Source organism: Pleurodeles waltl, chromosome 7, assembly GCF_031143425.1.
Source record: "Pleurodeles waltl isolate 20211129_DDA chromosome 7, aPleWal1.hap1.20221129, whole genome shotgun sequence".
Lineage (NCBI taxonomy): Eukaryota > Metazoa > Chordata > Amphibia > Caudata > Salamandridae > Pleurodeles > Pleurodeles waltl.
This window is the reverse complement of record NC_090446.1, coordinates 1,130,750,701-1,130,773,512: the sequence shown is the minus strand read 5'-3', so window position 1 is coordinate 1,130,773,512 and position 22,812 is coordinate 1,130,750,701. Positions and strand designations below refer to the sequence as shown.

The window sequence follows — 22,812 nt, the reverse complement described above, 5'->3', positions numbered from 1 at the left end:
ATTTTCACTTTTGGAAGAAAGTAGGTAGGTGTGTGCTTTGACTAACGTGAACGGCTGAAGCCACTTTTGTAGCAAATCAGGGTTTATTAGCATATCGCTACCTTGTCCTTGTGAATTTGGAGGTACGGTTTTTGCACTGAGTGTCTGCAATTCACTGACCCAGCACAGTGAGGAGATGGCCACTAAGAAGGCAATTTTTTGCGTTCGAAATTGGAGTTCCATGCTCTGTACTGGTTCAAAGGGAGGTTGCATGAACGGTGTGAGTGTAATGTTATGATTCAATGCAAGTGTTGGAGCTGATCTTGGTGGTGCTATTCCTTTTGCCTCTTCTAGGAATCTTTTGATGACCAGGGTTGGAAAGAAACTTCTGCCTATCACTTCCCTGGAGTGCGATACAGTGGCTACTATGTGTAGCTTGAGTGAGGCATATGATAATCCTTCATCGAGTAGATGGGTGAGGTATTCTAACACAGTTGCATCGTCTGTCCAGTTGCGATCAGGTGCCACTGTGATGTACCATAGTTTCTTAGTAGTTCTTGTGGCATTGGCAGAATCACCCTTGTGCCCTACGCCAGTTCTACTACATCTGAGTTCCAGGTCTGCCTTGCCCACTGCGGACAGATTATGATTAGTTTCATTGTTTATTTGTACTTCTCAATTACTAGTGGTATCAGAGGAATAGATGGAAAGGAGTATGCAAATATCCCTGACCAATCAATCAACAGGGCAGTCCCCTGCGCAAGCTTGTTTGGGAATCTGGCTGCAAAGTTTTGGCAATATGTGTTTTCCTGTGTTACAAAGATGTCTATTTTTGGTGCTCCCCACTTCTCAAATATCATGTCTGCCACTTCCTGCTTTAGCTCCCACTCGTATACGACGCTTGCCTGCCTCTGTGTTACATATTCCTGGAAAATGTACAGTGACTAGAGTGATGTCTCTGAATTGCCCATGTCTATATTACCTGTGCTAGAGTGGACAGTTCATGGGATCCTGTCCCTCGTTTGTTGAGGTACAACATGGTTGTTCGTTGTCTGTTTGCACCAGCACGGTCTTCCCCATGGTTTGTGTCTGGAAAGCATCAGTGCAAGAAAGACTGTTTTGAGTTTCATTTTGTGCTTCACCCAATTCTGTGGGCTTCATACAGCCCTGATCTTCAAACCCTTCAAGTGGGCTCCCCAGCTAGAATGTGAGGCATCAGTTGTTACTGTGACTGAGGGAGCTGGGTTCTAAAAACATCTGTGATTTTGGACGACTCCACCATTGTATTTTACTGTGTACTTTGTCTGTTGTAACCAAAAGATCCTTGCAACTCCCCATCGTTTGTGACCAAGTGTCTCCGTAGCCATTCTTGAATTGGTCTCATGTGAAGCCTTAAGTTTGGGATGAAGGGAATGCATGAAGACATCATGCCTAACAGTTTTCTCACTGTCCTCACTGTCAGAGCTTGTCCCTTTTGGTAAAGGCAAACCTGATCCGTCAGTGACGTTCCTCTTCTGAGTGGCAAAGCCCCTCGATTGTTTGGAGTCTAGTCGTGCACCTAGAAAAATCTTGTCCTTTTGTGGTGTTGATGCTGACATTTTTGATACATGAAGAACCCTAAATTATGTAGGGTTTGAATTGTGATCCCTGTGCTCTCCAGGCATTTCTCAAATGATCCTTCTTTTATTAGCCTGTCAGCCAGATAAGGCTACACGTGTAATACCTTCCTCCTTAGGAGTGCCGCCATGGTGGCTAGGCATTTTGTGAATACCCTTAGTGCTGATTTTATACCAAATGGCAGGTCTTTCAACTGGTAGTGTATTTGTTCGGCTACGAGCCTCAGGAACTGATGGTGTTTTTGGTTCATGGGGATGTGAAGGTATGCATCTTGGAGATCTATCGTTGCCATGTATTCTCCTTTCTTCAAGTGTGGTATGATCGCTTGGAAAGCGGACATCTTGAATTTCTGTGTCTTGATGTACCCGTTTAAGGCCCGGAGGTTTAGGGTGGGTTTTAGGATTTTGTCCGGTTTTGGTACCGGGAAACAGAGTAAACATTCTGTCCTCCCTCCACTGCTGGGACTCATTCTATTGCCTGTTTTTGCAATATGCCGTCAACGTCTTCTTTGAGGCATCTTTGTTCTTTGGGGTTGATTAATTTTTTCCTTGGTTTGATATTTGGAAGATGTTTAACAGTTCAATACAATATCCATGACAAATAATGTTTAAGATACATTTGTTGGAGGCGATGGAATTCCAGTGATGGAAGAATCCTACGATATGTCTCTCAGTGTTGTTTCATGTGGGTGGATTCTAAGTGCAGATTCACCTGCTTTGAGGGTCCTGTCCCTCATGGGGCTGTTCCTCTACCCCTTGCTCTTCCTCAAAAGGGCTGTCGCTGCATGCCCTAGTACTGCCATAGTGGTGTGGTCCCCTGCGTTGGGGGATGGGTGTTGGTGGGTCTTCTTATTGCTTGTGGCGTACCCCTGAAACCTCCTAAGAACTGTAGTGGTCCCACCACCTTTGCTGGCTTGTTATCTTTCTTCATGCCTTGCAGGGCCTCATCAACTGAAGTTCCAAATAGTGTGTCCCCGGTGAACAGCATGTTGATAATTGTCACTTGCACACCAAGTTTAAACCCAAGCACCCTCAACCATGCGTATCCTCTTAGGGTAATGTCCATTCCGAGCGGTCTGCTGGCAGTGTCGGCTACATCCTGGGCCTACATCAAGCAAGTGTTCACAATATTCTTGCAACTAGAATGGCCTTTTTTTCCACCTTCTTATACTGTTCTGACAGATGTAGCATCAGGCCTTCGATTTCATCCCATCGCTGGTGACAATATCTTTTAAGAAGTACATAGGAATTGGCTATGCGCCCTTGTGTTGCCGCCGAGCTCTATATCGTTCTTCACACCATCTCCAAGGGATTGCTTTCTATGTCTGGTGGAGGGCCCACAGTTTCCATTACGTTGGCTTTCCTTTGGCCTGTGGTGACTATGATGGAATCTTTTTGGACTGTGGTCCTGGTGTAAGCTGGGTCCTAGGTGAACTGTTTATATTTTTTCTCAACCCTGGGGGGTTACCACTTTGGCTGTTGGTGGCTCCCTTAATGCTTCCCTCCCTTGATAAATGATGCTTGTTAGCAGGGGAAAATACAGATTCTTCCTTTCTCTTAGTATTAGCATTTCCAGCGAAAATTAGGATTCACCTTGATCTTCTTTTAACTTGACCCCATATGTTTTTGCTGCTCTCTTGATGACAGCAGTGTAGTCAGCCATGTCTGGCTGGGATGGTCTTCAGGGGTATCTATCAATACCTTCTTCTGGGAGTCTTTCAATGTCTTGCCAGTCTTCATCCATTGAGCATTTGACACTGAACATTTTGGTGTTGTATTGTTCTTCGTCGTCCTCTGTATAGGCGGATATTTCTTCCTCTAGTTCCTCCACTGGTTCAGGGGTTTGTGGTTGGTCCAAGTATGTCAGGTCTGGCTCTGGTTTTGTTTGATTTTCCCCCCAAGTAGGGATTCTGTATCCTTTCAGAACCGCTCTGAATTCTTGCAAAGCAGTGCCTTCATCTCAGGCTTGAGTCCTCTTTTTTTCTCCCAGCGTCAAGAGTCTCTTGTTTGACATTAACGGCCATTTTCTGCTTTTTAGACGTTGAGGTCTCCAGTTGTTGAAGCACTTCTCTTGTGTGCTCACAATCACCTTTCGGCATTGAGGGCTTGCAGTTATCAGTGGCCTTTTGCTTGAATCGTTAGGCTGTTTTTCTTTTCTTTTTCCCTCGATTTGCCAATGTTTCCGCGTTGGGGTGGGCTTAGAGTGATTCAAATCCATTGTCTTTGTTTCGGCATCTTGAGCTTGTGTCTTCCTTGTGTTTGCCTTTGCCGCATCTTCGTTCTTTCTAGGTCCTCCTTGATGTCGGACGACTCACCTTGTGCCCACTCTGTGCACTTCGGGGCCTCCTCATCATTAGAGTGTTGCTTTACATGATCTGCCCTTTGAGACTGCACCATGGTGTGGTGTGCCCATCTCTGCTTTGGTCTTGACTTGAGGGTCTTTGGCTGAAATTCGGCACAGGCTCTGCATACCTCTGCTCACTGGTCTCTCGGCAGGCAGAAACTCCAGACATCGTGACTGTCCTCCTTTGTGATCTTGTAGTGGCACTTCGAGCAGATAGGGAAAGGGGTGTGTTCCATACTCACTTACATTCTATGGCCTACATAGTTTGTGTCCCATGTGTGTTCTCCTGTGGAAAAAACACCATCTGGTCTTTATTGGTGTCTTCCCTCAGTGTTGAATGCCACAGTTTTTCTTCTCTTTCTCTGTGTCTTATTTTTTATGCTTTCTCTAGTGAGAAAAAACCCTTCCTTTCGGCCCGGAAATCATGTCTATACATTTGGATCGAGAGGCGGAAAAAAATAATCTGTAAAATGGGTACCATGTACAGGGGATTCTAGGAGCTGCGTCAGACGTTATCAAGGTAGGACCAATGGCCAAATAGTTGACGTCGTTATTAATATAAAATAAAAAAAAGAAGGACAAAAGGCAGCATTCCAGACCCCATCACTACAAGGCGGGATAATGCATAGAATTAGAAATGATTCATGCTTCAAAACATAGAATTCTAGGAGCTGAGGCAATCTAACTTTATACTATTCGGTCCACAACTCCAGTCGAGGGAGAACCCCAAAACAAACTGAATAGGGAAAATATTCTCAAATTGATCAAATCACTACCAGGACTGGAACTTGTCACATCAAACGATCTAACATGGGTGAGATGGATGGATTAACAACCTTGATATCCACGAATCTTCCAGCCAGAATTGAATCTAATCCAAGAATCAATGGTAATATCTTAAGTTAATCTTAACAAACAATTTCTTCTTGCTAGACAACTTTAATGTCCCTCTCCTGCCCCCCTCCCCCAAGGGAAATGTAAAGATGCATTTTTAAATGAAAATGATTTGTATATAACAGCGGCTAGACAAGAGAATCGTGGAAACGAGTTGAAAGCCAACATGTCTCTCTAACTGCAAAACTATGCCTACCCTGGCCACAAACCAGTTCAGCCTGGTATCCGAAATTTAGGGCCAGATGTATCATGCATTTTTGCAACCACAAAAATGCATTTTGGTATGTATGAATTCCAATTTGTGATTTGGTAACTTGTTACTGAATTGCAATTTGGAATTGCGACGACATACCGATTTGGTATTAGGAAGGGGAGTGCCAAAGGCGTCCCTTCCTAATACCGAATCGCAGCAGTATGTAGGAATGTGTTGTGACCAAAATGCAGTAGCAAACATTCTCATTTTACCATCTACTTCAAGTAGGTGGTAACCCATTCGCAAATGGCAAGAGGACCCAAGGGACCCCTTCCCCTTTGTGAATGGTAGCAGAAACATTTTTTAAGAGCAGACTCTTAAAAACAAAAACAAAACTTTTCATTTTTCTTTTTTTAAACACATCCCGTTTTCCTTCAAGGAAAAAAGCAATCAAGACATGGTGGTCTGCTGAGCCCAGCAGGCCACCATCCCTGTGATTTTAGAGTTTCCTAATGGATCACAAATTGCGACCAACCTCATGAATATTATTGAGGCAGGTCGCCTTGCGACCATTAGGAAACGCAAAATGAAACTCCATGAGTTTCATACATTAGAATAGCGAATACCTAATTGCGATTTGCAGGCTGCAAACCAAAAGAATTTAGCCTACATGTGCCACAGACAAGGGCAATTAAATTATGAGGAGAAGCCAGTCTGGAAGCATAAATATAAAGAGCTTTCAAAAATGTAAGCAGAGTTAGGCAGAGAAGTTGTTACCATAAGCTCCGAAAATTATAGGAACAAGAGACCTTAATTTAATTCATCCTCGAAAATGCTAGAGTAGTTCGATGATGGATGCTTGTACTGCAAGAAGTAATTACTGATTGCCTTAAGAACTTGGCGCAGTCTTATGAGGGGAGATACTTCAACATACAAGCCAAGTTTGTGAGCAGCTAATTAGATTAAAAAATGTAAATTAAAAACAAAGCATAGGGGACACAGCTGGCAATTGAGGACAAAACCTCGAACAATTCTGGGACCTAAGTATATTAAGTTGTGAAGATGCAAAAACGAAATTGGAGACAGGAATTAACTTGGCAGAGCGGACACATTATTTCTCCTAAATGTGTCAAGAAAAACAAAACCACAAATTACTAAGGAAAGGCAGTCTGGAGAAAATGATAAATAACGATAACTCCACGCCACAACAAGATCCCAGGCAAAGTTCTGGCCTAAGATTTGATTTCTGAGGTCCAGTATGTCTTTAACCCAGAATCAATGGGGCTGAAGGAAGCAGTAAGCAATAGTTACAGGACTGTAATGCCTTTGAGCCTGTGCAAACCTACTAAAATGCATGTTTTAAGGATTTTCAGTACCTCTTCTCTAATCTGTTCCCATACAGAGAAAGCTTGGACATTTACTTCTGACACGGACAGAAGTAGAAGTTCTTCCAGGTTTGGGAAAAAAGTGGTTGGAGGGAAAGGGAACTGGTCCCTTAGAGCTCAATATATATTTCTACATGAGAAAGTCTACAAATCCATATTTGCTGGTGCTAAAATACGGTTCACAAATGTGCTCTAGGAGTACGATTTCCTAGTCTACTTCTGTAAATTCTTGTGAATTCATGAAAGCCACAAAGGCATATACCATGGGTGCACTTTCGTGACTTTCTTTAAGAAATGGGCCCCCAATTAGGTCTGGCATTAACCAAGACATTTTGTTTTTTTACAATTTTTATTTCTCTCACTAGCCATCCATCGGTTGGCTTTACTGTGATAGCATTCTTCTCTTGCACACAAAGTAGTTTTGCTCAGTGGCAGGAACTACTGCGGAAATTAGTTCTTTTTGAGACCCCCCTTTTTGTTTTGTTTTGCTTTTTGCCAATATTTATTAAGACGGTGAAGGCCTGGCAGCTCCCACAACTATAAAGTGTTATAAAAGCCATGTCAAAACAAGACCCACATTTACAAAAGCAAAAGACTGATCACAGATGTGGGATCGGTTGGCTTTGCCGATGCTTGTTTAATTTCACGTTTCCCATAATTTTACTGAAAATGGTTACACTGATTTTCCATTATTAATATTGTTTGGTAATACTATGATGCATCAACAGTTTACTAAACGATGCCTCAAAGAAATAGTACCTACAATTTCACAGTAAAAAGTTTTTATTTTACTACTTGCCTTTTTTTTCTGAACATTTCATTTTGAAAGCAAAGAATCTTCAATCTTGCTCACAAGCTTCTGTAAACATTTACATCTAACCAGAGAGCATTGTGGGAACATTATACATAGCCTCATATTGTTAAACTTTCCAAATGTGTGTTCACACATTCTTTTTCTGGAACCACTGTCAGTAGTGCAGTGTGACCCAATAACGTTTAGATTGCTCACCCTAATAATAAAGGCTTTGCATTAATGAACCTCAAATACAAGGTTGAACAGCAATAACATATGGACACAAATCTTATCTTAACTGCAGATCATTACCTCACCTGTTAACTGGCAGCCAAAGAGTTTGTGCTGCAGGGGGTTGGGCCTACTTGTCTTAAGGACTAAGTAAGCATGAAAACATGTTGTCCTTGACCCCAAACAATATGTTCTGGGTGTCTATGGGGATCCCACATCCATGTGTAAATACTCTTGAGACCATTCAGAGGAAGTGTGCCAAGGGCTCTTCTTGTTCTGAGCCGTAGCAAAGATATCCATGAATAAAATCTCAGTCCTGAAAAGATCATCCGTCACTTCCAAAGTGTAGCTCACACTTGTGGTCCTTCAGTGAGGGACGACATCCACTGTCACTTTAAGAAAGCCTACTAGGTAAGACATTATTGGAAAGATTCCCTATCTCTGAGCTCAGTTCCACTGGCAAAGCAGTTCCCATCATAGCATCCAAAGCGTCACACTTGTCTGTTAAGATAATGGATGCTAGTGGTGGTGTCTGACAGAAACTGGATCTTATTCCATGAGATTGGTGGACTGCTCAGCCTAGTGCGGAAACGTCTCTGGCCACAGTAACTTGAGCCTGCAAAGAGCGGAATTAGCAACCCCTTAGAAAGTTGGAGGGTCTATCCACCAGTGCAGATCCTGAAGCACCCGCTGGTAAGTCTACACCTTAGATGAGGACACAACCTGATTCAGGGACAGCGTCTTGAACTTGTCCTGTCAAATTAAAAGGATCAGAAGGCATGCCTCAGGTCTCTTTATTTCTTGTAGAATACCTTGTCGTTCTGTTTTGGAGGCATCACTTCTATGGCTTTTTTACCCCACAAAGCAGAACTTCCACCTCCAATGGATTGGGATGCGGTCCTGAGTGACTGCCAGTGGCAGAGATAAATTCAATCATTCCATCCATCTATCTATCTATCCATCACCTCATTGTTTTTGTGAGCATCCACATCTGTTATACAGTCCCTACTAAGATAATAGAAATGCATATTAGGACAACAAAATTTCAGAATGTGGGGACTAAGTCTGTCCACACCTTCAGAACCTATCAGCCCAGTTCCTGGCTAGCTCACAGTGCTTCATCAGAACCACTCACCTTACCGGTGTGGAAGGTGATTATGGCAACCTGAACATTACACTCTGACCCCCAAGGGAATCGTAAGAATAGATCTTACCCTTTCGTTGTCTTACTTATGCATGCCCAGGGAAGATACAAAACAAATACAAGATACGTTTTCAATACATTTATTGAAAAAATCATAGTCTTGCATAGAGTAAATGGGCTGCAATAATTAGGCAGATGATGCAAAGCAATGTTATCAGCATTACGAACATGGCAAAGAGAATAAATTCAACCATGCAAATGATTTCTGTGGATTCCTACTGATCACTAACCCTTTACGCAAAGTGAATGTACCTTCTTTTGCCCGATCTATTAGGCCCCATACCTGAAGAACTGAAACAGGAATCTGCCTGTAGTGTAGATGGCAATCCTTTCTGCAAACTGGAAGATCAGCGCCAGCAGCGCTACATGTTAAACACAGCATTCGTCCCAAGATAGTCACGGCTGGAGTGCCCCTCTGCCCCTTCTGGGTCAGTGCATCATTTATATAATAAAGCCATACTATGTTAGAGACACAGCTCTGATGCAATGATAAGTCTAGATGTTAGAAGCTGTCTTCGAACAGGAAACACAAGCACTAGGACATCTTGTACTGTATTCCTAGCCTTGAACAGAACGTACAGATTACAAGTTGAGAAAGGCTAACTCAATCTAGCATTTCGTGCAATATGTTCTCAGAATAACTTCATGCACGCCTAAGCATGTATAATGTCACTGCTAAAAGCGATGTGAGCTAAAACGTGTAAAGTGTAAAATATTTTTCGAAAATTGCTAAAATGGGGAACAAACCTAGGCCCAAAAGGGTCTCACTACACCTTCAGCTTACTCTGAAGGAAGTGGGGGTGATCTTGTGCTTGCCATCCACAAAATGTTACCCCATCCCTCCCATCCCCCTCTCCCCCTCCCACAGCACCACAAGGTGATTACGTGAGGGGGTGGCCCGGTTAGAGTGGTTTGGAGGAGACAGAGCCCACAAAAAGTCAGAGGGGACAAGATTTGTGGCTTCTAAGACCGCATCCTAGGCCCACCTCTGCCCCCAAAATGAGCAATACATTTGTTGCAGTGTTCGGAAGGAATGAGACTGCTGCCACTGTAGGGACTGCAAAGACTTGGAATAAACAAAGAACTTCCAATACTGTGGGTCAAACTGCCCCACATGGGAGGTCAGGCCTAAGGCACAAGCTGGAGCCCTCCAGTTCTTCCAATGTTCCAACGATGAAGCAACTTTCATCCCGAAAAGTCACTCACCATCAAAGAACACTGAAAATCCCCAAGGTGTGTGACATCCATATCCTTTATGTCCTCCCATCGATCACTGCAGTCTGATAGTTTAGATGTCCCCTTCTATGCAGAACCCAAAAATCCTGTCTATGACTCTAGGGCACACATTTTAAGCCTCTGGCATTTTACTCTTCATACAGCAAATGCCACCTAGGCATGTATGCCCACACATTATGGAAACTGGCAAAACGTACAGTAGACAGCATGCCAGAACGTATTAAGAAGCCATTCTCTGTCCTGGGGAGTGATGGGCTAGCTGCAGCAAAACAGATACTAAATCTGTTTTTGAATGCACAAACATTGCCCGATATAAGGGCATGAAATGGTTTTAACTGAGATGAGAGAGACTGAGAAATTGTGGTGAGAATGGGGCATGAATGAGTGAAATATATGAGTGGATCAAACGTTATGGTTTTATGTAAGTGGGTGGGGGGCTTTGAATAAATGTTTTTGATTATTATTTTATCAGCTTCAAATTATGTTGTATAATATAAATGATTCTTTCTCTTGAGAGAAAAGCAATTGTTGAAATAAAAAATGAGTTTGGATAATTTTTGGTTTCTGTACTAAAATATTTTTGTGGCTCAACATTTTTTTCGTTTTGATGCAATTTACTAGGGACTTATGAGCAATTTATATAATCTGTGGGGGGAGGTGGAGTGTAGTTTGTTCTGAAATGTTATTTTCTGTGTTCTTCCCACGAGGGAGCAGCAGATCCAGTTGAGGGCAGAGCCTGGGATGCCAGACTCATCAAGTCATTTGATCACGGTGGAGTGGGCGACCATGTCAAAAGCATCTGAAAGGTCGAGCAGGATGAGGGCCTCTGTTTTTTTTTTAGGTCAAGAAGCATTCTGATGTCATCTATGGCTACAATGAGTGCAGTTTCTGTGCTGTGGTTTGGTCTCAACCTGGATTGAAAGGTGTCCAGAAGTTGGTGTTTATCAAGGTGGTCGGTGCATTGTCTGTGTATGGCCTTCTCCTTGAACTTTGCTGGAAAAGGTAGCAGGGAGATCGGTCTACAGTTTGCTAGTTGAGTAGGGTCTGCCTAAGTTAGCATAAACAGAGCGCTTACTGCATCCAGTTTACAGATATCTGGAAAGGTTGTGGCGGAGATGGAGGTGTGGGTGAGTGCTGCACTGATAGTGCGGGCGACCATGTTGCGGATGTGGTAGAGGCATGAGTTTACAGGTGATATGAAGTGGATGATTCTTATGGTGCTTGTTGTTTCTTCCACAGTGATGGACTTCCAGGCGAACAGGGTGTTTCCGATGTGGTGGGTTAGTAGGCTGGCAGTGAGGGTCCAGTTGAGGGTCGAAGTTGTTGAAGATGGTTTGTAATTTGTCACTGACAGTCTTATAGTCTGTCACACAGGTCCTCCAAGGGGGTGATGTTTGAAGAGAAGGAGGGTGAGATGAGGTCATTGACAATCGTAAAAAATCTTGTTGCTGTTGGTGCTGTTCTCTACGCTTTCTCCTAGGACCCTCTTTTAGGACAGCTCTGAAGTTGTCCTTGTCGGTCTCTTTTCAGCTAGTTCTCCATTTCCTATCTAATTATTTGCAGTGCTGTTTGGAAGTTCTGCGTTCCTCTGAGTATCAGTAGGCCGGATTTCTGGCTCTTTTGTGGTGTTTGTGCTTGACAGGTGCCAGGGAGCTTGTGCAATTGAATAACCAATTGTTGAATCGGTCTGTTTTGACATTTATTTCTCCAGTGGGGATGGGTTAAGTCTGCCCAGGGCGTGAGCACAGTCTGCTTCTGAGCTGCTGTTTCAGGTGTGGCTAGTTTGGCTGGTGTTTGTGGATGTCTTGAGGCTGCAACTGAATATCTGGAAGTGGATGATGTAGTGGTCAATCCAAGTGAGGGGTGTTGTGGCGGTAAAGTTGCAGGGCGTGTCCGGCGGCACGGGTGAGTTCGGTTATGTGCCGAGTCTAAGGCTGCTGAGGCTCTCGATTGCTGTGGCTCTCTGGTCTTCCAGATGGAACTTGAGGTCTTCTAGGAGGACGTAAGCATCAGAGTCCAAGGTGAGGGGGGTGAAGAAGTCTGTGATGTCTTGAGTGAACCTACTTCTCAGCATCACATCATTCGATCTCTTACCCTGATTGTTTCCCACCCAGAAAGTACCTTGCATACTGGATGTCCACACCTTGGCTCAGGGATTATCTGACCATAACCAGCCAGAACTTGGTCTGAAACACAACAGTGAGGTATCTCGTGGTGTTTAGCTTATTAGCTAGTGGTTGGAGTCTTGTCTTAACATCACAAGGACAAAACAGGGCCCTAAATGAAATTGAATGCTGATACTGCCCAATTCAACTACATGCTTTGGAAGGCCTTTATGGCCAATATTTGAAGGAGAGAGATGACTATACTTGAGGTCAAATTAGATAACTAGAAAAAGATTGTGCATCCAAATGAGAAGACGATTTCAGGAACAGTGAGTCATTGGCAACTGGTGAAGATATAGAGTGTCGTGTGGCTGGACTCGCACAGTAGGATTTTGGAGCAAAACTGGAAGATTACTATACTATCGGGTCTCAAGAGACAACCCCACTAGGTTGGTTGCTGAGCTGAGTACAGATTCTGAGGAGAGGATCACTTGCCCGATGTCTATTTTTAATACTGTGGTGCAATACTATATGGGTGACTACATGCTATGCGAACTCCAAAGGTACCTGCAGCATGGGCAGAATTACAGTCCGATATCTTGACAACCCAAAGCAAGCAGATTCAGACTACACTCTGACAGCGGAGATGCTAGTGGAGGCACAGACAACAATAAAAGGTGAAAAGACAATGTAAATCAAACTAAATGGCCTCCCAACTGAGTTCACTTAGTGTTTATCAATCCAACAATATGATAAACATTGGGACCCTCCTGGATGATTTTCCCATGCCAACCACTGTAGTTGTGCCGAAACCTGGTGCAGAAACCAGGTCACCCACTGGATAAGTGTGGAATTTACCACACAATTTACCTTGCTAACATTGAAGCAAAGGTCTTTCATTAAGCCCTTGCAAACTGCCTCCTGAAGGCAATCCCAACATTGATCCATCCAGGCCACAACAGTTTGATTATGCTGCTGACAGCAACCAGACAATGTGCAAAGCTACATCCTGCACTATTGCACAAGCAACCGACTGGATGGATCCGCCCGCTAAAATATACTGGTCCAATTTGAGAAGACGTTTGATTCCTTGAACTGAGGCTAAGTTTTCTGCGGAACTGGAGAACAGACATATGTCAAAATCCTCTACACTAACCCAATGGCATGATATATTTAAATTAGGTATCATCTACCCTCTTACCAAATGTGGCACGTAACAAGGGTGTCCGAAGGGCCCATTTCATTTGGACTCGCCACTGAGCCACTAGTAACTTAGATCATAAAAAACTTGGGCATGGATAGCCAAGCTCAATTGGCAATAAATAACTAGCGAAATTATGTGTCTCTGGAAAAATATGTCACCAAGGAGCATCAGTGGGATTGGGAACTTGATATGGCACCCCTATTAATCTCCCTACATGACAACCTCCTCTAATGGAACTCACTCCGGAACTCTGTTGTGGGTAGAGTGTCCCTTTTAAAGATGGTCCCCCTACCACACATATTATATGTCCTGCAAAATCACCCCTTTGAAATCTCCCTGGTTTCTTCTACAATTTCTGTAAATATACCAGCCTTCCTCTTGACATGTAAGCTGCCCAAAGTGGCATACAATAAAGGAGTTCAATGCTGGTATAATGGAGAGCTCCCCATTGTGTATTCACGTCTTTTTTCATGGGTCACTCAGATGGCGTGCCCTCTTTACTTTAAATCTTTAATTTGATATACATTTACACTGAATCTACCACTAGTTTGGATTACCTTTAAAGAAGGACTATGCCAGTCCTAAATCGGATGTTTTTTTATTTTTATAGAAATACATCATTTAAAATATACGTATATGATTTTTGGGTAGTTTTTAGCGGTGGATAGTATTTTGGTATTATTTAGGAGTAGTAAGGCATTTTTAGGATTCAGGTATGAGTAGTGTTTGAGGATCATAAGGAGTTTTTGGGCTTCAATGGCCGGTAGAATATATGGGTAGTAAGGGATTTTTAGTGTTCAACGTTGGGTAGTTGCTGGACTTGGCCTTTTCTGCAGAGTCATACCTAAACGTATTGCCTTCGTCCTCCTGTTTTCTGAACCTGTTTTGTTGGCTTTTAGGATTCTGCCCACTTTATCACTGTTAACCAGTGCTAAAGTGCTTGTGCTTGTGCTTTTGGCTTAAAACATAACAAAATTGGCTTACACCCAATTGGCACATTTAATTTACTGAGAAGTCCATAGTGAATTGGTACATGTATCCCAAGCCTGCAAATGAAATGCTTTTGGTGGGCCTGCAGCACTTATTGTGCCACCCACATACGTAGCCTTTTAAACATTTCTTGCAGATTTAAACTACCATTTTAATCTGGCAACATAAACCTTTTGTCAGGACCAAACCTTCTTCTGTAATACCCCTAGGGTAGGCCTTAAACAGCCGATAAGGTAGGGTGCAGTTTATTTTTAAAAATAAATTGGACATGCACTTTTAACTTTTACGTCTCCCTGCAGTGAAAATCCCTTAAATTTGTTTTTCATTGCTCCTAGTCCTGCCTCTCCCGTAGGGTAACACTGGGTTACATTATTACATTTGATAAGTGCAAACTTTCAAATGGGAGCAGGTACAAATGCTGAGTTTGATGTATAAATAATTGTAATTAAAAGCCTTTTTGAAGGTAAAGTCAGATTTTAAGTCACAATTCTGAAAATACCACTTTTTTTGAAACTTGGCATTTTCTTGTCTTAACTATTTGGTGCCTGTAGCTTATATCCTGGGTCAAGTGACTAGGTGTAGCTGTCAGTTAGTCGTTGTGTACTGCTCCCTAACAGCGAGAAAACCCATTATGCCAACACCTATTCCTCCTTTGTCTCTGACTTCATGAGGGGAGGAACTGTCACCAATCACACTTGCACAGCACAAAGGCTCTAGGTCGAGGACAGGAAAGCAGGGCATTCCAAGCACCTCGGGGGAGGTGGGATGGGCAGTGTTAACCTCCAGAACCTTCACCTATTTCAAAGAGGGCACCAGGTATAAATAATGGACCCACAGGCTCAAATCTTCAGTACACTTCTGGACCTGTGGAAGGCTCAGAAAGACTACTATGCTGCTTTGCATGAAGGACCGCTACTATGTTGCCATGCTGTCCTGCTGCCAGAATGAGGACTGCACCTGCATATTGAACCCAGGAGCACGAGAGTGACTAGTTGGCTGGCCTCCTGCGAAAGGAGGAACTGCGGACAAACCCTCTAAACCTACGGAAAGGCCTGTAAGTTGAGGAAAGAGACTTGGCGATAGCCTTACTCTCCTTAACCCTCTCTAAACAATCTGGATCCATGATATGGAAGATCCATTAGAGTGGAGTGTACATCATGGGAGAACCCCGACCCTCTAAGCCATGCAAGTCTTCTGTTTGCAATTGAAGTCCCCATGGCTCTGGCAACAGAGTCTACAGTATCCAGGCCCAATTGAATAACCTGTTTTTACTGCTGCCATACTTCCTGACAAAAAAATATTTTTTGCCGACTGCTCCAGGAGTTGTGGGGAAGAAACCAGGTGGAGCTTTGGATGAATATGAAGCCTGCACAACCAGACTTTCAGGTGTTGAATGCTGACTCAGAAACTGAGGGTCACCTGGTGCAGCTCTATACCTCCTGGCAATAGACTTGGAAACTGGAGGAGTAGAAACAGGCTTCTGCCACAGATCCAAGGCTGTCTCTGACAAAGCCTCATTAAATGGCAGGAGAGGTTCTGATACTGCAGAAGAAGAGTGAAGCACTTCAGTCTGAATGTTCGATTTTAGTTCTGTAGTGGGCAAGTACTGCTGCTCCTCCAAGAGCCTCAAGGCTTCCCTCATCAACCTTAACCTAGAGTCAACCCCCGGAGTCGACAGTAAACGCACCGATATCGAGGAAGCCTATTGCGGCACCGGTGAAGCTGGGACCGGCACTGGTAGTCTGCTTCTGGCAGATGTAGATTGATCCAACGACAGACAAGATCTGTCCGACTTCAGTATTGGCGCCGATAACCCTGAAGGAGATGGTACCTTTCTTGGTGCCATCCCTGACTGTTGATAGGGAGTCGTAAGCAAAAAAGACATGAAGGGAGCCTGCTTATACCGCACCAGGATGCCTCTAAGGTTAAAGGCCAAAGGACCTGTGGGGCCAGCAGGTGCACCAAAGGGGGGCATCACGCTATTTAAAATGCTGTATCTAGCATTTAAGAAGTTGGATGGGTCATCCCCGAGGTCGGAAATATCGGATACTCCTGCTCCTGTTGTGGAAGCTGGGCCAGACCTGACATCTGTTCTTCCATCTCCTGAGATGATGGAGTTACAGGAGAAAACTGAGCTGCTGGACTCAATGGCGACGCCAAGATTTCCACCAAAGAAGGTGCAGGTGACATCTCTGGCAAATTCAGTTGAGGAGGCGATAGAGTGGGACTCACTTCCAACATCGATGAGACTATGAAGCTGGAGACAAAGACCGAGGGCTGGTATCTCGGGATGAGTGACGCCGTGAGCTGTGGCACTGCTGCTTCTTGTGCAACCTCGAAGACCTGTGGGACAATGACTCCTCTCAAGGCCTGGATCTTTGACGGCTCTGCTTCTCTGTTTTTTTTTTTTAATCTTTTGCTAGGAAAAACTTTGCCTATCCTTACTTAAGTGCCTTCGGGTTCATACTTTGGCATGAAGAACATCCACTGACGTCATTGTCAGAACCTAGGCACCAGAGAGTGTTTTAGTGAGGGTCAGTAAATGACATGTGACCCCCCCCTCCCCCAAACACAAAGCCCAACTCCTTTGGCAGAGACATTGTTGCATGAAGAAAAAACTTAACAAAGAAGCTCTTCGATGCAGTATAACCAGCTGGAGAAGTAGCAAAACTGTTAGTGTCGAAGGTGTGGAAAAAATGAAACGGACATCAGCATGCCCGCAAGGACTTGAAATGGCTCTGAGGACATCAGACTGAGTCACATACGGAGCCGTTCCATTGTGATGTTGATGTGGAGCACTAGAAAGAAAACATTGCTGACGCAATGAGAGTATTCAAAAGGTGAATCCAGACGTAGATGTATTCCTCAGAAAGATTTGCGTAAGTGAAGCTTGCCTGGGAGGTAAATGTGGACACATTGGAACAGAGTGATTGGCTTGAGGCAAAGATAGCAGCTAAGGAACTTACAATTTCTGCCTAGTTCCATGTAATTAAATTCAGATACCTACACAGAACAGCCTTTGTGTTAGAAAGCCTCTGGAAAATAAGAAAATGCCGTTCCTGAACTACCTGAGATGCCAAACTCAGATTGGGGACTTTGTTTAATGTGATATTCGGTTGTGAGGCGATCCATTACCACTTGATATCAATTGCCTGTACAGCATCTGCACTGTTCCTTTCACCCATTAAATTGTTTCTCAGGTAGACCCTGATGGGAATCATGGAGGAGATGGGATTTCCACGCAGTACCCATGTAGTTACTTGTATAAAGTAAGGTATTGCCAAGTACTAGTGGTCGACCTCTGACCACCCTTTCATGAATGGTTACAAGGGAATGGTGCTCAAAACCACGTAACAGAACTTATTCTGTTTTACATTTTTTTTTTTTTTTTTTTAAATATTCCTTAATATAATTTATTCTGCATTACAGGGTTTAGTCTGAGGAAGATGATTAACATCCAACTGTTGACATCCAATCATTAAGAGTTGTGTGGCATCTTTTCAGTACGCATGTGTGCATTAAAAGAAGAATATATTGTATACATTTGATTATCATCAGCATATTAAAATAATCACAATACCTGCTTCCTCCGCCAGGATGAAGTGGTTCTACATTCAGTTTGAACAGTCTGGGTGGTATTGACCCTTAAAGAATTTCCACATTTGACTGTGATATAGTTTGAGGAGGTACTACCCACATATTAATGGTTAGGAAGGAGGTAAACCAACTAAAAACCTAACTTTTAAAGCACATTCAGATTTGTAGCATTCGATGATCAATGGTGTCGAAGGCTACTGCTAAATCAAGAAGGACAAGATGGTAAGAGTTAGCTTAGTCCAGCATTTCATTGAAATGAAGTATTTTGTTCGTAGCAGTTTCAGTACTGAAGTTGTTGTGAAAGCCTGATTGTAGGATGGTACTGTATTGTCATTATAAATGTGTAAAGGACATTGGTCAGGTAGAAGTCTAAGTGAGCTACTCATGTAAGAGGGGTTGTGCCAAGTCTGCAGATGGTACATTGGTTGAGGTCAGACTGAAATACTATACCAAGGGCAGCATGTAATCTATTTGTAAGAGTATCAGTTTAGATGTGTTAGCTCAAATGTGCGTACAAAATTGAGCTGCAAGTCAAGACTGACTTGCAGTGACAGGTGAGTGGGGGTCCCAGTACTGAAACAAGAGGAGGTGAAAGCCAGAATGGTTGTACTCTGACGGAGGCCAGATAAGGACGTTGAGAACAAACAGGCATTATGCTGGTCAAAGTTGAGACCTGTAGGCAGAAATGAGCAGAAATATTATATTGTTGCCTTTGCTTGAATGGGTGACCCCAGAGGCAGATGATGGAATTGTTACTGCCTCTGTGTATGCATGATTTTGCAAACCTGCACAAGGTGAGAGTTTCCAGTAAAGGAGGACTAAGGCACTTCTATTCACGCGCCAGACATCTCAACTTACAAAAAAGGAGAAATTACATTGAAGCTCTTTTACCTACGAACACACATCCTGGCATAAGGTTTACCAGGACTGGATTTCTTAAATTCTGCTACAGCATCTGCTTGGTAGACATCAAAATCTATCTTGATCTCCTCAGCTTCATTTTGAATCCTGCAAAGCAAAGAGAAAACACATTTTAAGCAGATGGCTGCAGTGTAGACATGCTGCAAGAGCTTCGGACAGCAGTAGCTTCTCTAGTCCAGGATTGGAGCACCAGAGATTAGTCTAATACAGCTCCTGGAACATATGGAACCCTACTCACACCAGTTCTGCAGCCTCCGCTAAATCAATTCAGGCCAAATAATGCACTGTAGCAGTAAAGGCCCCAAAGAGGATAAGCAGAATGCTTGCTTTTGACCCTGCCCAAAACACTCACTCTGCTGTTCCATCCAGGATATGGGAAGTGTGCAGAATGCCGATCTGCTCCAGAAGGGAAACTGAAAAATAAACAGAAAAGGTTTCATGAAGAAGAATGCCTAAATTATACACTGTAATGTGCAAAACGTGGAACATTGTCAAGTTTTAACCTCAGTTCTTCACCATGGTATTCCCTTTGATATTCATAAAATGTTGAACATCTCCACATTGGGTGTGAGATCCTGTAAGTAGTGTATGTCCCACGTTGAAACAGCATGTGAATGCACATCAAGACTGAAGTTGCAACTCAATAAGATATCATGCCCTGATCATAGGGCTCTAGCTGCATTGAATAACATCCACTCACAGGACTCATCCAAGACAGTAAATCTTCTATCATAAGACCTTCTTGACAGAGAATATTCAAATCAAATGTTCAAGACAGTTGCAGGCTCACACAAATCAACAGTCCATCAAAATCAGGATACCTAGTTGGCAAAGCTGAGCTTCATTCACAACATGCAGATGAAATACCTTTGCTTAACTGCAGGAGGTGCTCAGCACACCACTAGTATAAATGTATGACAATCGACAGAGCATGTATATAATCAAAGGATTCATTCTATGCTGTCTCAGTCATAGAATTTGTTCAACACTATTTCCCTAATTGCAAGAATAATTTAACACATACTTAAGCTAGTCTAAGAGTTCAATGGATGCAGTATTGTTCTTATCACATGGCTTGCTCAACAGATCATTAATTTGATCTCAGATTAACACATTCCACAATCATAGTAGTCTCTCAAAACCACATAATTCCAATAGCACATCTAGGCCAAACCAGACCTGCGCCAGTCTAAGGACTGAATTGCAGTAGATATTCACCATTAATAAGACTTATCTGCATTAGCATATTCCCAATCATTCCAATCACTCAAGAGAATGTATTCCTTCAACTCTCAGCACTGAGTTAATTGACATAGTCCCAATAAGAAAGTGTTTTCTAGCTAGCATGAAGGAACGTTTCAATTCTATGAAGGACACAGCATGACGCTTAACTTTCTTTCCTGCACATCACAGAAGTCATAAATAGCAAACTATCACCAAAGAATAAGCTCTTCTGTAACACTGTTTCTGGTAAGGACTATCTAGATTACAATTTCTTGCCTTTTGACTAATACCCAGTGGATGGACTCAAACCAGAAAGTCCTCCAGGACCGAGCGGGCAAAACCTCTTGGTGAACCTGACTATCCAGACAATACTGCTTCCTGAATGTATGGAGGGACGCCCACATAGCCGCCTGGAAAATGTCTAGGCAAGTGCCAATGCAGTGGTAGCAGCTTTGGCCCTCCCAGAATGCCATAAGCGAGTCGATTCAAAGCACCACGGCCACCATGGGCGAGAAGGAGAGACAAAAGGAAAAAGATGTTTGCTTGCAGTCAAACATATCAGCAATAGTGCAATTATCCATGTAACAGGATCGATTTCCAAGGCGGTAACAAAACTGCCCAAGGAGGGAGAAACGTAAAGCATTTACCAATGATAACAAAGGATTTTTGAAAGGCAAACCCATGAACGAGTGATAGTGATGGGTGTGCTGTGGGTGTGGTTAAAAGCCCACAGAGAGACCAACATGTCAGGAAAGCAGCCCTTGCGCTCTTTTATGCTCAACCTAAAAAGTGATAGAAGGAATGCTTTACTTAATCGCAGCCACTGGTAATTACATGGGCCACATCCCACCCTTGGGAGCATGGCTAGCGGCTGATGCGGTGAGAAGTGTCTTCGCCGGCTCCCACCAGGTGATCCCCCATCCACGGCTATTCTGTGAATCTAGTGGCCCCACTGCTGTTCCAATGACTCTAGGATATCACCACTAGATAGTCACTGCCATCTGAGGCTTTCCGGCCTCTGAGAAGAGAGCAGCGGAGCTGTTTTCAGCGGGCAGGAGCAGAGTGCTGGTGAAGACTCAAGATGATGGCGCTTGGGACAGATGGCCGTGTATTGCCCTAGGGACACGCCTGCCTTAATAAGGGTCTTGCCAGATGGAGTGGTGAGTTGGGCGATGCGGATCCTGAGACTTGGACGGCCGAGGCGAGAGCAGGGGAGCAGTTTGGGTGGTTGGGAGCGGAGTGCTGTTGAAGGCCCAAGATGGCGGCTCCATTGTCACTCCAGGGACATGTCTGCCTTAGTTATGGCACTCATTAACTGGGAGACGAGTCGGTGCTCTTGGGAGATGCAGGCCCTGGGACCCTGATGATTAAGGTGCCACCAGCGGCCCTGCACTGTAGCAGAGCGTAAAACTGGGAGTGGCTCACGCGCATATCCATGCGACAACCCGGGGGCCTCATGGGGAGACACACCCACCCACAGTGCAGGCCCCAGAGCAAAAAGACTGGCAATTCTGCAGAATGATAGAGCGGCAGAGCTTTAAAACGATGGAGTGCATAGCTGCTCTCTGTGATGGGGAAAGGGGGCTGCAACCCACCGATTGGAATCTGCAACTGGAGGGAAGGAGGGCAAATCGAGCACTGCACAGAGGAGTGCCTTTCTGCTGGAAGCGGGGCAAAACTTGCCAATCTCACAGACACCAGCACGCCCCTCCCTCCTCCCCTCCGCCCCCCCCCCCCCACACACACAGGCAGCCAAGCTAGGAAAAGCACATAAGTAGCAGAGGAGGGCCAGTGCTGCCAGAAGGGACACACACAGGGGGGACAGACAGGCAGCTGAGTAGCAGGAGCGTGATTGAGGAGAGGAGCCAGAAACTGGAGGAGCAGGTGGGCAGTGGGGGCTGAAAGGGGGTGGGGGGTGGCAGCTCCCTCCTCCATGAAACTGTAGTTGTACTCACTGAAGAAGATGGACGCTAGAGCCCAACTGCTACTCCTCAGGGTTCAAGATGCAGCATAAATGAGTACTGCTGGGTCCAAGGGACATCGTAGAAAGGGCCCTATCTGATTGGCCCAAACTGTTGCACTGACCCTCTTGTATCGTCGTGTAACTAAAGACGAGGGCAGACGGAGACAGCGCTGCTGCTGGAAGTAGCGGAGGGAAGCCCTCAGAGAGTACATCAATGAAATAGTTCTGTAGGATGGAGGCCCCCCCCCAAGCTAGTGATTGCTGAACACTAAAGACCTGACTGCTCCCGAACTTTCACAGGTCTCAAGCTGCTTATCCACCCAGGGGCTGCCAGCGGGCCAGGAGAGGATGGCCCTCCGAACCAGTAGACAGAACCTCAGGGCTATCCAGTGTCACCAATGGGGAAGGCGAAGAAGAAAGGTGAACTAGATGCAAGCGCTCTGGCCCAGAGGGAGGGTGCTGTGGACATGCTGGCAACACCTGCAAGTCAGCCGGCCTCGGGACTCACCGTTCCAGGATATCCTTCAAGCTTTCAAGCTACCATAGAGGTACTAGAAACAAAAATAGGTACACCAGGAGCGGATCTAAGCCTCCTGAAGGATGATCACAGAAAGCTGACTTAGAGCATTATTACAACAGAGCACGCATTAGTTAGCCTCCACCCAGATGTCGCTGCAATCGACGATAGAATGGCTGCAATGGAACATAAGGGACGTGCAGACTAGCAGATAGTGAAAATAGATCACAAAGAAATAACAATTGAATAATTGGTCTCCCTGAGTGAGCGGAAGGAGGAACGCCTTGGCCTACTTTGAGAGCTGGCTGCGGGAGGAGGTGGCCCCGGAGGGCCTCTCCCCCTTCTAAGCATTGGAGCAAGCACACAGGGTCCCTACCAGGCCGCCACTTCCGGGGGCACCACCACATCCCCTGATG

At 44.4% G+C, this 22,812-nt stretch overlaps 1 protein-coding gene across 3 annotated transcripts in view; it reads right to left on the bottom strand.

Annotated features, from left to right (window-relative positions):
• Positions 1–22,812, bottom strand: part of TSEN54 (tRNA splicing endonuclease subunit 54) — a 202,657-nt gene that overhangs the window by 9,629 nt on the left and 170,216 nt on the right. For all 3 annotated transcript variants that reach the window (XM_069200157.1, XM_069200156.1, XM_069200155.1), the window contains 2 exons: positions 19,045–19,105; positions 18,663–18,779 (listed from right to left, as the gene is read on the bottom strand). In XM_069200157.1, the coding sequence (XP_069056258.1) occupies positions 18,663–18,779; positions 19,045–19,105 (178 nt within the window). The remainder of the gene's footprint in view (positions 1–18,662; positions 18,780–19,044; positions 19,106–22,812) is intronic.